The sequence below is a fragment of the Centruroides vittatus genome, unplaced genomic scaffold (genome assembly GCF_030686945.1).
Source record: "Centruroides vittatus isolate TY-2023 unplaced genomic scaffold, ASM3068694v2 scaffold_3046, whole genome shotgun sequence".
Lineage (NCBI taxonomy): Eukaryota > Metazoa > Arthropoda > Arachnida > Scorpiones > Buthidae > Centruroides > Centruroides vittatus.
In genome coordinates, this window is record NW_027122699.1 from 2,081,222 (window position 1) to 2,098,056 (window position 16,835).

The following is a 16,835-nucleotide window of genomic DNA, read 5'->3' on the forward strand; positions in this document are numbered from 1 at the left end:
AATTGGTTTTGTTTAATTACAGTAAATATTACAGGTGGAAAAATTACAAAACACGGTGATCTGGCAACCATCATCGACGCCGACGGAATCGTTTACAATATTCATTCTGAAGAAGAAGCAACGAGTTTCAAACCTAAAATACAAAGCATGTGGGAGCATTTCAATCAAGTAAGATACTTTTATGTTTTTTCTACACAGCTGTTGCTTAATTAACATCACGGTTAGGAACCAAAATCCTCGAAAAGGATTTTGGTCCCTATCTACTCCTACGACCAACAAAAGTTTTTTGAATGTTGAGGAAATTAAGATATTTTATTATAAATTTGCTGAAAGAACATTTACGTGGTAAAAGTAAGCACTGGCAATGTAAAACAATCAACAATGTTTGCTTGAAAAATGTTTCACCTATTGTATGTAAGCAATGCATTTGCGTGACCTTATGAGCTCACATCGTAAGCATCGGTTGATCTTATATATATAATCATTAACAAATGCATATTTGCAAAAGAGTTGTTAAATTGAAATTAATGAACATGGTTTAAAGTGAAATGGTTCTTAACTAGAGATGTAAACGAAACTGATTTGTTACTAATATGTCATCACACAGGAATGTTCACAATATATTGGTATCGGTTTGGTATTTTATTGTATGTATCTTTTACATTGTTTTGTCATGGGCAGGCATTCAAACACAGAGGCAAACATATATTTAAAACTAAGCTGTAGTAGACAGAGCATCCTCTCCAAGTGATTTACCACCGGTGGCCATATGACATATGGTTGTTATTGTCACTTTTGGTGAGCATGGACTTGGTAGGTCAGTGCCTAGACAAACTAGACAACTGCAGTATCCTAGTGCCTGGATCTGAAAGGATCCCGTAAATCAATTTGTAAAGTTATAAAAAGTGAATATTCTCTAAATCGATGAGCTCGTGGGATTTTGTTTATTATCGGCACCAGTAGAATATGGATAAAAGTAACTATCGATATTGAATTGTATCAACTCCATTTTTAACACCGTATGTACTTAAAACGCTCACTGTCAGTTGATGTACTTCTGTGTTGCATGAAAGTCACACGACACAAAATTGCATCGACTGGCAGCAAACATGTTTAATTAATTAATAGTGCACTTTAACTGTGCAATAATTGAGAAATTGATAAATAAGATTTTTTTTTGTAAAATTAGTTTGTAAAGAAGTAGACTAATGTGACTAGTTTTAAAAGATAGTAAAACTTAGATCTTGGTTGCTTGCTGTTCTCTTTACTATATGTATTTTCTTAGCATAACTCTGACCAGTTCATAAAAATCTCCAAAATCTCAATATAAATAAAGATATGAGAATGTTGAGGCTGGATATAAAAAACATGTACCCCTCCATTCAAAAAAAGTTTATAATAAATACATTAAATAGTTTAAACTGTGACAAATGGATAACCCAACTCGTCAAATTTCTTTTAGTCAATAATTATTTTATTTGAAATAATGGTTTCTTTAGACAATTAGATGGCATTTTTATGGGCTCTTGCATCAGTCCAAAACGCGCCGAACTGTGCACGATTAACATCGACAATATTATCCACAAACTACAGGGTATAATATTTTACAACCATTATGTTGACGACTGCTTTGTTGTTTATAACAAACATTTAACCAACCCTCAAATCATACTTCAAGATGCCAAGAATATCCAGAAGAATATATGTTTCGAAATAGAAAATGAAAATAACAGCAAACTTAATTTTTTAGACATCACTATACTAAGACATGATAATTTCATTACCGTTAAAAAATATGTGATGTCAGCAAAGTAATCAATTACTACTCCAGCACATCCATGCATATTAAAAAGAACGTATTCAATATGTATGTCAACAAAGTCAAACTCAAAACATGTACAAGTGATACTACTAACCAAAACGTAGAAATACACCAAATTTATCACACCTCTCAATTAAATAACTACCCAAACATAATTATCAACAAATGGCAACACAATCACCTGTCGGGTCAACCCAAACCAAAGACACAAATAATTTACATCCTTACTATTTTTGAAAACATCCAAAGAATACTAACACCATATAATATCATTTTAGCACCCACACTAAACAATAAAATCAAAAATTTCTTAAAAACCAAAGAACAAACTAATAGTAATACTGACATTTTATTAAATAATAATCTTGTTTACAGCTTTGCTTGTACGTGTTATTCAAAGTACTATTACATAGGTGAAACTAGCAGAGTGTTTTAATGAATTAAAATGAATTAAACTAGCAGTGTGTTAAAAACCCGTATAAAAGAGCATATAAGAGTGGTGAAGTATGATTACACCAACTCGGCAGCCGCCACTCATTGCAACCAAGATGGCTGCGAGATCTCACTCGACGGCGTCAAAATTCTTAAAAAAGAAAAAAATATTATTAAAAGAAAATATGAACACATTGAAATTACTAAAACAAATGAAATACACAGAATGAACTTAAATACAGGTGCAGTCATCAATGACATCTGGCGACCATTCTTAAGTAAGTAGCAAAGCCCATTAAGGTGTACTACCTCCCTCCCTCTATCGTATCCCACTATGTACATGAACACACCAAACATTCAGTGAACGATACGGGGAATACTCACATCTTTTTAACCTCTCCTACTAGTCTATGTTTTTGTACATTTTGTTGGAATTATTTCACACCCTATGGGTATTCCCTTATTAATTTTATAAAAATTCCTCCTCTTAATTATGTACTTAATTTTATATTTAAGTTTACCCCCTTTTTATTCTAGCACATGTTGTTATACTGTTCTAGTATGTGTAGGGGTAGAACTAAAAGTATTTTAGTTCTACTCCTATACAGGTGAAAAAAGGGGAGGAAAGCTCCACTTTCCTCCCCTTTTTTCACCTGTTTTCTCATGAGTGGTGTTGTCCTAACTGTCACTATAATCTCAGATAATTATGTTTTATTGTATAAACCTTTGTACGCATATCCTAAATATTTCAATACAATCGGTAAATCTGTAACTATGTAATAATTTTGCTGATAAATCTATTATAATAGGACTGAAGAGGGACATTAAGCCCGAAATGCGTAGCCTTTCCTATCAATAAACCAACCTTTTTCCACTGAAAGTGTTCCTGTATGATTTGTTCTCAACAGCAATCTTCTGCTAAGAAAATACGTAGTAAAACTTGTTTATTTTAATTGTATACAATCACCATTTAGAGTGAGACATTTTTCTAAATATTCGATCTAATTTTGCATTTTGTGCAAAAAGCTTTGTTGTTTTTCTTCAATCTGATTTCCCCATGAACTTTGGCATCGAAGGTAATGTCAAAAGAGTCATTTGACATCATGTTTAATTTTGGAAATGATCAGAAGTTTGCTGGTGCCTTTTCCAGGCTGTAAGGAGGGTTGAAATAACCTGTTGTTTTGAGTTTTTTTGTTGTTGTTTCCTTATCGCAACACAAGAAAAAGATTGTTGTTTCTGCTATACTCTGATTATCTCAAAGAATTTTGAATTTATATAAGTTGTCACAGATCTAAAACCTTCCAATGATAAAAATTTAATAACTGATTACTGCTTTATATGGCACGAGGAAGACAACTTCAAAATTGACTGTATGCAATGATGCAACACAGTAAACTGAGACTTAGCATGTACAAACTCATAAGTATTGAATAGTTACAATCACATATTTTTATTTTTAAACTTCGTACAGAACTACTATAGGCTAGAATGTAAATTTTTAATTTCTCATTTTTTAGTGTCATCGGTACTGTAGAGATCTCGAGGCCACGCTTCAAGCGCTGGAAGACTTAAAGGGCTTCTCCTGTTTTCCCATAATTGTCGGAAGGTACGTACTTTATTTCTATAAATCGCTATTTATTTTTTAATTTTGGGAAAAATAGTCACATTTTACAATTTTGATAAGTGTTTGGAAAATTGTTGGGTTTCTATCCCAAATACATGAACACTTTCTTATTGTTGTACAGTGCATATAAAATAGTCAATGCTTTATAATTATGACAGTGAAATTAGTTTAATACCAGAAACGATAAAAAATATTTTTGAAGGGATTAACAGATAAGTGTAAGGGATGCATTTAAAACAAGAATCATTTGTACGTAACATATATATACAGGTCATTGACTGGAGCCATTTTGAGGCAGAAAACATTTTTTAGACTGTTTGCTATTCTAGACAGTTCTGGACTTCAGTATGCCATGAACACTCTTTCTCAACTCTTTATAGAGAAGCATGTAAATTACTATCCTGCCAATTGCGAGTTGCATTCGGCAATATATTTTTGCCTGCAAAGAAATTTGACTTGCCAAAATCTCTTGTTTTGTTTATTGAGGCATATGGGAAAGGTACTAACAAATGAAGTAAATGCATGTAAGTGGTATTGACTATTCAAGAAAGGGAGAAAAACATTCTACAGCAAACTGTCTGCCATCATCGACAGGTTAAAAACTTGTGGAAGACTTTTGTAACATTTTTAATTTAAAAAATTTCCAAGAATAATAATAAATGAGTCAAACTGATAATAAGTATCCATTTTTTGAATGTGTACAGTACATCAAGTTCATTCATAGGAAAGACATTTCATATTGCTTCTCAGTCTATCCTTTATGAAATTATCACTATTCAACTTCACTAACAAAGATTTATGCAAGATGGGTTTGGGGAATGCTTGAACCAAAACACAAGCAGAAACAAATGCCATCTCTTGGCTATTTTTGAAGCACTAGATAGAGAAGGGGACGAATTTTTGGCTCGGTTAGTGACAGGAGACGAGACATAGCTCACCCACCATGTTCCTGAAAACAACTGGACATCTTAAATGCATCATGCTTATTCTCTGACAAAACCTAAAAAAATTGGGACCAGAAAGATATTCTTTTGATTGATTTTCTTCTTCAAGCAGAAAAGAATCAATCCTGACAAGTATTGCAAAATATTGAAAAAACTACAGCATGTTATTCAAAACTGTCAATGGGGTTTGTTCACTAAAGGAGTGTCTCTGCTTCACGACAATGCATTTCACACATTGCTAGAAAAATGCAAACATTACTGCAAAAATTTAGATGGGAAATAATTAACTATTCTCTCTAAAGTCCCTCGACTTAGCACAAATATTTGTTTTGAAATGGGCACTAAATTGAGTGTGGTGCTAAATTGAAGTACATTAAATCGGAACAATTGTGTATAATTACAAGGTGGATGCATGAGCTCAAGTCGAGAGTTTATCGTTATTGTCAAATTGCATTATGTTCAATGTCATTTGCAACGAGAAAGCATGCATTTAGTAATTTGTGGGAGGGTTCTCTATTTACTATTTGAGTTTTCCTCAGTGCTTTACAAGTGTGGTACTGAGCATTGAACACAAGACCGTGTTATTTATCAAACACCTGGCTTTTCCCACCTTTATTAGTTGAGACAAGGTCTTATTTACGGGTACATTCACTCGTTTCAGGCACTTTGCCCCTCTTCAGTCAACTAATAGAAAATAATATATACGGTATCCTAATTCATACAATATACACTAATAAATTGTATAGAAATTATCTTGAGACGTACCGTTAATTCCTTGAACTCAAGGGTGCGCGTGTCAGCACAAGTTCGGAAGTCAATTTTACCGTGACAAACGTACAGAATCCATGTACAGCTGGTTACAATATAAAATTTTTAAAAAATATATAAACATACAAGCTTATTCTGCTATAAATTTCGGTGTATTAAACATATCCAATATTAGGTCTTACTTTTTGAAATGAACGCAACAAATCTCTTATCTTCTTATTGACGAACTTCATTTTAATAATCATTTCATCTATAGCAATCATTACTATTTCAGCAAGTTTAGGCCCCACGACTGATCCCATACTGATACCTTCATTCTGGGTGTAATAGTTTCCTTCTATTTCAAAATAATTACTTCTGTACAAAAACTATTAGATCAGTGATCTCTGGTTTTACATTAAGTTGTTTTAGTTTTTCTTCAATTATTGGATTAGTTTGGCTACTTTTGGCTACGAAGATAATTATGTAAATTCAGATGGTCACAACCAACTGAATATGCAAATAGTTAACAAACAGCAGCACAATAATGAGTGATGTACCATAAAAAATAAGTTCCTAGATTAGTGTTATATCAAGACAGAACTAAAATGAAGTTCGTCAGTAAGAAGATAAGAGATTTGTTGCGTTCATTTCAAAAAGTAAGACCTAATATCGGATATGTTTAATACACCGAAATTTATAGCAGAATAAGCTTGTATGTTTATATATTTTTTAAAAATTTTATATTGTAACCAGCTGTACATGGATTCTGTACGTTTGTCACGGTAAAATTGACTTCCGAACTTGTGCTGACACGCGCACCCTTGAGTTCAAGGAATTAACGGTACGTCTCAAGATAATTTCTATACAATTTATTAGTGTATATTGTATGAATTAGGATACCGTATATATTATTTTTTATTAGTTGACTGAAGAGGGGCAAAATGCCCAAAACGAGTGAATGTACCTGTAAATAAGACCTTGTCTCAACTAATAAAGGTGGGAAAAGCCAGGTGTTTGATAAATAACGCGGTCTTGTGTCCAATGCTCAATATACAGTAAAAACATGGTTTCAAGAACATTTAAAGTGTGGTACTATTTAGGATAGAAATATATCGAGGTATGACTGTAATTGCCTCTATCCCAGGATTGTCTCTGGATGTTGATTTCACACAAGCTGTGTGTTTGGAATTCAACCAGAGATTGTTGGACAACTCACACTGTATCACACAACAATCTTTTTAATGTCTTTAAATTGTCTATTGTTTAGAAATTTTGATTATGCTAAGCATAGATGATTAGAATGCAAAATTTGCCCAATTAAAGAAGCATCAATAGTTTGTCATAGTATTTTAATGCTTTATCGGAACGAAGAATTATAAAATTTAAATTATTTACAGGAAGTCATCTTCACAGAATGATTCGACGGGAATGGATAATAAAGAAAATCTTTCTTGCAAGGATACTGTTTACTCGCCTTTATTAGACTCTTTTGCAATATCCGTAAGTGTACTATTCCTATTTAACGCGTATTATTTGATTTAAACCAAATAAATTATTAAATTTTAAAATAGGTTCCAGCTTCCACCAACGTCACAAGTCTTCCCGGAGAATACACAAACAAACAAAAGGAGAAAGCCGACAGAAACACTCCATTTTGCAAACCACGTGTCCTGAGTGTACGGGACAAGAATATCGTGAGTCCAGAAAGTCAGAGTTCTCTAAACGCTTTCGGTGGGATCGAATCCGACCCGGTGATCTTCAGCACGCACGTTCCGCAGATCGGTCACTTCTACACCGTAAGTTCGTTCAAATTATTTGGGACAATTTATATCCTAAAGTTTAAAATTAAATTGTTTATATTTAGTTGAAGAGCAAAGCTGTTCTGGTGAAGTTCAACGACAGATCCTGTCTCCTACTGCCGAAAGATGGATTCCCTCTGGATTACGTGGACTTATCGGGGAAGTGTAAAAGGTACTATTTTATAATACAAAATAAACAGATTAAAAAAGAACATTTAACCATTTTTAAATATGTGAATAAAGATAAAATAGGGAAAATTGAATTTTGCTATACAAAACTTCACAATTTTAAATGGTTGCTGCAGTTCTTAAAATCATTGTTTCTTAGCGTAGGTGATCGCTTTCGGTAACGAAACACAACGCCAACTTTTGCGGCCTAATTAAATGGTTTTCTAGGGAATATTATATAACGAATGCAAAATTTGATGCTACTTTCTGTAAGATGAAACTTGTTTCTTAAATTCTCATCAGAGAGTTTAATTATATACTCAAAAATAAGTCATGGTGTTCTATAATTTCACTCTCAAAGCATTACCAAGTCTCTGCGATTGTATAAATTTCTTTGAGTAATCCATATCGTTCTGCAAATGGTATTGTTTATTTGCGGTTATCCCTAAGAAGTTTAATTGGTAGGCCATCAAAACAACATACTTTTTACAAAATACAAAAAACAAAGAATTTAAATAAATTCTTATCTAATACAATAATTTTCCGATAAAAAACTATGTATGATATGCAATACAGATATGAATGATTCAATATTTGCGATCCTGTCATTTGTTATTTCTTTGCTGGGTAAATATTTGTCCGATTCCTGTCATTATTTGTATAAAGTGCATCCGATAAGATTCCTTTAGATAAAGTGGTGGTGCTTGAACTTTTCAAACGGTGGGCCAAGTCGTGCGTGAACAGGCAGGCCACAAATATTTTGTATCTTTTGCATGTAGTAGAAGTCAGCCTGTTTCTGTCGTTTATAAGTATTGCATCAAGTATGTTTGCGGGACGGATGATATAGTTTGGACACTGCCCGTCTAAACGATTAAATAAATGCCTAGACTTAAATATTTTATATTTTAATAAAACTCTACACTCCATTCATTACACCTGCTTATTTTTGGCATAACAAAATACCCTTAATATACAGATTACATTGTACTTAATTTACAACAAATTCACAAGACTAATTTTATAGAAAACTTTAATGTGATTGGATTTTTAAGCAACTTACTTGGTTTTATTTTGGCACTTCACCTTTGCAATTATTAATCAAAATAGTCGACGTGTTTATTGCATACATAAAAGTGTAATTAATTTTTCAAAAGTTGTCTACCTTTTGATTATGGACAAAATCAAATGGTAGATGTTGGAAGACAAGCTTTGGTATCAATTCTTGTCCTCAATTTTCAGAATATACCTACTTGCTATTTTGCTTGACTAGAAATGGCATTTTGCAGCTAAAATATCAGATTCTCTTATCAATTGGGCATAATAGAATACAAAAGCCAAGTTTTTTTTTTTAGACCAAAATTTTATTCTTAAATTAAGATTAACAGTTACAAATTTGATTTCCTCTTTGTCCGTTGACGTTATCAGAGAAATTAAATCAAAATTCTTGGATTTTAAATTTGTACGAAAACTTTAATCGTTGATGGAATATTTTCTCCAAATAAAAGCGACAATACTTACAACACATAGTAGAATGTTGATACTTAAATTACGAGGGCAAGTCAAAAAGTAAGTTGCACTTGTACCAAAAATAAAAGTACAAAACGTATGGGGCAAAAATTTTTATTTTTGTGAATGTACGATCCAAGCACTACTTTTTGATGTAATTACAAAGTTTACTTAAACATTTATCGTTGCGGGGCATCGACACATGATAACCACTCCCACTTTGGAGTCATATGGGCAATTTGAAAGGTCCTTTTTCGTGGGGTCGAACATAAAGAAATCGCAGGACTTTAGGGAAGATGTTCCCATACGGTCCATTTGACTTTTTCCAGTAGAATTTTTGCAATGCCTGCTGTGGCATTGTCGTGCAATCGCTTTCTCCTCACATACTTCCTTCAACTGGCATTAAATTTTAGTGGGGTTACACCTTTTTGCTTGTAAGAAACGAGTTTCTGCAAGAACTCGTTTCTTGCAAGAATTTGGACACTACATCTTTCATGACTGACGTGCCATGAGATTTAAATATCATTTATTGACAAAAAGTTCTTGCCATTTGCAACTGACTTTTTGGCTCTCCCTCATATTATTAATTTAAATTTGCAGTTATTTTATAGAAATTACAAAGCTCTTAGAATTATTTTTTCAACAAAACAAGGGGGCGGCGAATCCCTAAATACTGCATGTGCCGATTTAACGTTCAATACGTTAAGTTTGCAATTGCTTAGATAACAAATTAAAGTTAAACAGTTAAAAATAGACAATTATTTTTTCAAATTTAACAATTACAATGCATTATTTTGTAAATATCTGATAAAATTGCATTTCGCACTTAAAATCGTAAGTACAACACCTCCGACGATTTAAAAAGTGATAATTTTATACGTATTTACATCCAGGTTCTACACTAATAATTGATTTTTTCCTTTTATCCAGATATTTCCAGAACAGTCGGCTACCGTCTCACTTGATGGAAAAATTGGGGCAGGCCCAGACCGTAATTGCAGAGTCACAGAAAGACCGAAAGAAACAGAGAACCACGGGAATTACTTGATGCCAGTATTCTTTAAAAACCGGGAAACGATTGGAGATCGGTGAGATTTCTTTACCGAGTGTTTTGCTCATTAGAAAAGTAAAATATTTGATTTTAATTAAAGAAAAATTACTAATTTTGTACAAACTTGTACATTTACATTATACAACAATCCAGTCCATATGGTTGCGGCAGAGTTTGTGCGTATTCAAAGCACGTAACCGATTCAAATACGCATAATTCCGAGCGCGCACTTTGTCAGATTGGTACGATCGTTCCCTTTATGCACCAAATTACATTCTGACTTTGGAACATCCGCCACATTTTGCGGATCAATCGAGAGTCGCCAAGAAATTTTTAAGAAAAGAAGTCGTCCCTTTGACAGGGAAGAAACAGCCTAGCCTGGGTCCGTACAAAATACCGGACCTGGTATCTGCAAATTTACAATTTGGCAGGTATCTGTTCTCTCCTTCCCTTCTTAAAAATTTCTTGGCTTATGTCCTAAAACCTGTCACGAGGCATGGTTCCGGGATCTGTGTCTTGAAGATATTGTAATTCTTGCAGGTCTCTCAGCTTCTCGTGGTCTTTAATGCGAGCGTAGTTGGCCGACAGACACATTAAGTAATGGACCTGTAAGACGGCGATCAAGGCGAGATTATAATTTACAAAGCAAAAATCTAAAAAAGTACTCAAATCCTTACCAAACTTAAAACGACTAAAATGGAAGCTATTAAAGACAGAATGACAAGTTTCAGTGACGGTTCCACCTGAAAATAAGTGACATTTTCGATAAAGACGATAACGATCTACGCTCTTTGTGGTAAACTCACCATATGTATGCAGAGCTTGGTCCGATCTCCATTTTCTTCGGTGAATTTTAGTTTGTCGACATTCGTATCTTTTGGAAAAAGAAAATCTGAAAAATTGTAAATTATTAGATAATCGTTTCTGTAAGTTAGGGAATCTTTTGCTTTTCAAGTCTGCACACTTACTAAATTGGGAAAGATCTATAACGCCGTCGTTGCCTTCACCCGGTTTCGAATTATTGCACAGGTGGGCCAGTATGTAGAACACAAACGACACGACTGCCATGCAGATCACGATGAGGATCCACGCCAGCTCCAGAACATAAGTGATGGCCATGAACTGAATCGGGACGGACCGAATGAGAACCGAATGCCGCTTTGCTCTAAGGGGTAGAAGTATACTTACCACGGCGCAGGAAATTCTTCCTCCCAGCCTCGCCCTCCATCCTCTGTAGACTTTGGATCGGGTGGAGCCCGTGGCCAGTATCCCCACGATCAGCATGACCAGACTTATCAGTCCCATCACGGCACCGGCGGCGATGAAGGCAATGTGCAGGTCCTTCAACCTGACATTTCGTACGGTTAGTACATTTTGTGGACTCGAGAGAATGGCAAAAGATTCTTACCAATTGAAGTGAAAGGCGAAATGGCTCTCTAACATCCGCAGCGAGAGAGACATGATCTTGTAAAGGGCTCCCATAAAGACACCGGCACTGGCACAGCACAGGATGGTGGCTATCAGAGTGGCATACGGCACCCTCAGTAGACATTTCATACATTTACCTGTGGAATTTTCAATACAATTTGATTAATTTGCAATTTTATGTTGCATAAAGCTTTTCACACTTGTTTAGTCTAGTTTTGTTATGCATACCACCACAAATTCAAACAATTAGAAATTGCTACATGCTTAATTTAGGAGATTCCAACATCCATAAATTTTTTATATAATTAGACACCTTTGACTTAAAAACAGTGTTCTTAATTTGGTTTTTTATATAGACTGTTCTTTTGAAAATATCGATGGTAGAAATGGGGCAACGTCAAGTTCGGGGCCACGCCGGTTACCCCAATGTTCAAACTATTTCAAATTAAAGCTTGCCACCGTAGGAACACAACTGCACCGGTTTAGAGTCAGGTAAACCGGAGGGAATGCGTAAAAAGTGCTTTTGGTGGCAAGTACCACACCATACCAAAAGCAAGTAGCATCATGGCGTTTGCGTGTCTCTAAAGTATCTTAGACTTAAGACTGTTCTGCGTAACCGATGCCACATCGGCGGTAGGTTACCGGTATGTTACAGTTCCTACACTGCACCAATTTACCATCCTCCACTCTTGCAATAGTTCCACGCATTGCTGGCATTTAAATTTTTAAAATAACAAACACCCACTTCCGTTTGGCCGGAGTGACACGCGAATCTCTGTTAGTATTAATCAATAGCGTAGTAAAATAATTAATAAAACATTAATTACACCCGATTCAAACCGGTTTTCGAGACCGGTTAACCGATTTCCGGTTTCGTAAAGTAGAATCGACGTTTGCATTAATAAATCAAAAACCCGAGTGTAAAGTCGTACTCGTTTGCCGACGATGTCTTCCATCTTTAACTTATTGTACACTTTTACAAGTCGAGGGGTGAACGAGCGCCGGTTTTGACCCGACGCGCTTTAATTTGATTTATATTTAGGACGTTCCTCCCCGGGTTGATGAGGTTAGACGAGTAGGTTAAAGGTTAGCAAAATTCGCGACCGTATCGAGGATAACGGGGTCACACGAGATTTCAGGAAGACACCGACGCCACTTTTTGAGAAAATAAATTCTGCAAAACTAACCCCATTACGCAATTTCGCGGTCGCGCGTACACTACAAACGACACGACCGACGACAGAGACACGAGCGTTTGAATTTGAAAATTCGAAACAATCGTCAATAATACGGAGGTCATTCCCTAATCTTATCCGTACGCCATGGATTGTAAATAAGGGTTATCTACGACTTAACACAGGAATACATTCTTCTAAAAATGTGCGTCGGAAGAATAAAACACGAAAGTTTAGCAAATTAATTTTACCGTGTTATTTTTAAAAATCACACCGGTTCGAGTGTTGTAGAACAGTTGTTTCGAGAGGAAGAGGTTTTTTTTTAAATTGCTATTTTTAGAAATTACACGCTTTAAATAGGGCACGTGTGTGGTTTAATTATTGCATTATGTAGATTTAGAGCATTCCCTCGTGTTCTGTTAATCCAAATCCTTTATCTACGACTTCTAATCCGTCTATACTCCATCCGGCATCGTTAATACACACAAAAAGTGACATATTTCTTCGGTAATAGGTTCCTTCGCGTGTTTTCCCCCCACACACTTTAAGGACACGTGATCGGAGGAGACCATTTGTCTTTTTTGATAAGCGAAGAAAGGAGCACGGTAAAGAGGCTTTTTTGTGTGTTGTGTGTGTTTGGCCAGCGAGAACGACCTTTCTTTTTCGCTACACCCACCAATTGGAGCGAACTGGTTTCTGCACCGCTCCACCCTCCTTTCATTCACGGATCGGTAGCCTCTAAATAAAAAAAAAAACAGAACACCAGCCCAAGTGTAGAAAAACACGGCAAAATAGTCTCACTTGTGTGTTAACCTTCTGTATTAGTGTGTTTTTAGAAGTCGGTCCATTAATTTCGTGTGTTTTTGGAAATTTCGATTTCCCTTAACGACAAAGGGAGACGATAACACGACTGCACGATTGTCGGGGGGTGGGGGCGGAAAAGAATTCAGGAATTTGCAGAGTCCCCTCTCTTATCACGAAGTAATCGGAGAGTAGATGCACGACTCGATCAAAGGTTGCAAACGGGTAATTTGGCTCGACGCCATTTTTCCGCTCGCACGTGACGACGACCTCGAACTTCCGACCCCCTTTCTGTACGTTGGGAATTGCAGTTTCTTCCAGGAGGCCCCTAATTTGCGACCCGTCAACGTGACAAATTACATAAGGTTGCGGGTCCGACGGCCGCGTAACTCGATCGTGACGTCATTCTCCACCTACCCAACTGGCTACAGGATCCTGTTCTTTAAGAGGGGTCCTGTTATGGATGGTTGTTTGGGAAATGACCTTTTTTTTTCTTCCAGTTTAGATGACCGTCACGAAGCACCGACCCGTCTGTTCTTCCGTGACGCGTAAACGAGAAGAAACAGAAATGAATCGCTTCCCCCTTTTTTTACCCGCGTTATTTTTTAATGCCGCTTTCGACGTGACATATTTTCGAATTAAAAGGAGTGGTACAGACACACTGACCGACGCACGAAAACTTCACGTTTAAGTCTACCGTTGCGGAACAATTACTTTAAGTGATCGAGATTGGTACTCGAGTTACGGATCAGGAAAAAAATAGTGGTTACGCTTCAAAATTCAATAAATTCCGTCAATTTTTTGAAATAATCCCTATTTTTTAAATTTCCTCTCCGTCTAGGTGCGTAAATATTGCACGGGGGAAAGGTTAATAGCCAAGTGACATATTTTTCGATAACGTAACAATCGCGCGTTATTGGCTCGTATCCAAAAAAACACCGAAAAGTCATTTTCTCCGGTGTTAGGCTCGAACGAACACCGGCTTCTCACAATATTTGAACCTCGTTTTTTACGCAAGTAATCCATTATAAGAGGACAAAAGCTTAATCGTCGGATTACTTAACGAAATTTCTTTCTTTGGACGTTACGCGCGCGTGCACGTATACGTAACATATCGCGTGCGGATATAAGTCCTGCCAAGTGTAAAGGCATTTCCTTCGACACGTGTTTTTAGAAGTTGCTATTCTCCAGTGTTTTCTTTTAGCATTTATTACGCTTTAAGTTACGCCGTTGCGACGATATTACACTTAGAAAATTATTTACCAGTTTAAAAATAGGAGGAGGAGGTTCTAAAGGTGAAAAGTAACCTGAAAAAAAACAAGGCAGTTGGTCTCACTCATGGATTGGGCGACGATAAGAACGTTTAAGTAATTAAGATTAGATAAAGGTGGCAACGTACAGGATTTATTCCCGTGCTTTACTGGTTCAAAAACACACTACGGAATCGAAGTTCTTCGACCGCGCGTGCAGCAAGTTCAGTATCGCTTTAAACAGACACTCGTTCCCATTGTAAGAAATCGGATTCAAAAAAAGCTCGTTCTCTACTCCATTTTTAGGGTTCCGGTAGGGGGTAAGCTGACAATAAGGATCCAGGAACCGGGCGGTTTGCGTCGGTCCTTACACCGTAACAGCTGCGATAGTATGAGGCATCGCAACTGTAACGGCGAGGCACGACGTGAGGAAATGTATAATGCGATAACAATAGATTATTATTATTATTATTTATTATTATTTACGCATTGTTAGATGGGTTAACCGGTTTTTTTAACATTCGTTTTTCTGAAAAACGAAGTTACCAAGGCAAAATCAATTTTCTAACGTCCCCGTTCTTTGTGTAACAGAAATCCCAGCCGACGTATGGAATTTCAAACGTAACTTAATTAAGTTCAGTGCCTTTTTTTAGAATTTAAGTTACGTTTGAAATTGAAAAAAGGACACTCAACTTAATTAAATTTGTTCAAGAGTTAAACAAAGGTGTTCTGTCACGACACTTGTAAAAAAAAACGTGCGGTTAACCTGTAAGTTACCGGAAATCGGCGGTGTTCTTAATAGGAGTTCTTATTGGAAATTAACGGGAGCACTTAGTGTATTAAGTTCGTAAAACACTTTCCAAAATACACCAAAAAAAAAAAAAAAACCGAAGAACTCGTCTGTTATTCGTAGACTAATTTGAAATTTTAATTATTATAATTAGTTTGACTTGTAGTGGTGTTCTTTCGGATAGACGAACCGGTGTTTTTGGATTGGTATTTGATTTGCGGTGTTTTTAGAAACACATATTTAACTTTTGATTCTTTGCTAACAAATAACTGCGTCGCGAGATGAATGTGCTTTAATTTCTGCCCAATGGCCATTCTTCGCCGCGTTTTTTCCACGATTGCTCGGCAAAAACACCCAATTTAAATATATTCTGACGATTAGTGCCGAATGGCAAAGGAAGAAAGTAATCGGAGTAGCGAAGGGGGCGAAAAAGTAACAGAAACACTAAACTAAGTGGCAATCTAATCGAACAAAGGGGGGATTTTTGGAAATGAAACTCGAACTCACCCATAATGGACTCTCTATATCTTGTCGTCGGATCGGATCTTCGGAGTGTAACTATCCAGAACGACGAGTTAACGCTCTACGCCATCCATCGAGAAGGTAAACACCCCGACCGCACCTGTAAACCACTCGACAGGTAAGCGGAACGGATATCCAATGACGTAAATGTAAACATCGTCAGCGGCCGCCAATCGGAGGGTGGTTTTGGCTTAAACTTACCTTGCGCGTTTAACGTTTCTTATAATCGATTAATAACCGTTACTGCGTAAAAGGCATTAATACGATCGAATTCCCAGCTTTTGTCGTTAATTTACTTCGTCGAGTTTCGAAAGTTTAGAGGAAAGTTTCTGCGAAATGTTTGTGGCGCCATCTTTCGGAATGGGATTTTAAATGTTTTCCAACGGATTTTATGCTTTATGTGATTGTAGACGAAAGCGAATACTAAAAATTAGATTAAATTATCCATTTTAAACGATTTATAATGAGTAAACTAACGTAAGCAATAAAAAACCAAAAATATTTCGTAATGATGATTTTATTTATGAAAAGTAACGGGGAAGCGCCTCTAGTGTCGAGCTTCGTAATTAGAAGCTAATGGCGTGTGGAGGTCAAGGCGTGAAATATTCGGTTTAAATCGGTAAGAACTTGTTACGAAAACGATTTTAGCTTTATTAATTCATTATCGGAGAGACATTTTACAAAGATTAAGCTTTACGGTGAATTCGAATCTATAAAATCTGCAGTGAAAGTAGTCAAAGTTTAACTATTGCATTTATTTTTTGTTAATATGT

The 16,835-nt window shown here is 35.9% G+C and overlaps 2 protein-coding genes across 3 annotated transcripts in view; one reads left to right on the plus strand and one right to left on the minus strand.

Moving 5' to 3' along the window:
* LOC136988092 (serine/threonine-protein kinase PLK4-like) overlaps positions 1 to 10,098 on the plus strand; it is a 57,184-nt gene extending 47,086 nt beyond the window's left edge. Inside the window, exons 15-20 of the mRNA XM_067285896.1 lie at positions 35 to 168; positions 3,772 to 3,860; positions 6,970 to 7,072; positions 7,144 to 7,368; positions 7,437 to 7,543; positions 9,976 to 10,098. Coding sequence (XP_067141997.1) covers positions 35 to 168; positions 3,772 to 3,860; positions 6,970 to 7,072; positions 7,144 to 7,368; positions 7,437 to 7,543; positions 9,976 to 10,093 — 776 coding nt within the window. The 3' untranslated portion in view covers positions 10,094 to 10,098. The remainder of the gene's footprint in view (positions 1 to 34; positions 169 to 3,771; positions 3,861 to 6,969; positions 7,073 to 7,143; positions 7,369 to 7,436; positions 7,544 to 9,975) is intronic.
* Positions 10,099 to 10,167: 69 nt separating this feature from the next.
* Positions 10,168 to 16,395, minus strand: LOC136988127 (neuronal membrane glycoprotein M6-a-like). Of its 2 annotated transcripts, XM_067285952.1 has the most exons (8): positions 16,264 to 16,395; positions 16,048 to 16,162; positions 11,505 to 11,661; positions 11,285 to 11,444; positions 11,065 to 11,218; positions 10,903 to 10,988; positions 10,774 to 10,839; positions 10,168 to 10,702 (listed from the first exon to the last, which is right to left on the minus strand). In XM_067285952.1, the coding sequence occupies exons 2-8, from the start codon at positions 16,049 to 16,051 to the stop codon at positions 10,574 to 10,576; spliced, it is 756 nt and encodes a 251-aa protein (XP_067142053.1). In that variant the 5' UTR covers positions 16,052 to 16,162; positions 16,264 to 16,395; the 3' UTR covers positions 10,168 to 10,573. The 2 variants fall into 2 exon arrangements, with proteins under 2 accessions (XP_067142053.1, XP_067142051.1); XM_067285950.1 differs by lacking the exon at positions 16,264 to 16,395 and having other exon boundaries at positions 16,048 to 16,187.
* Between the last annotated feature and the right edge of the window lie 440 nt (positions 16,396 to 16,835).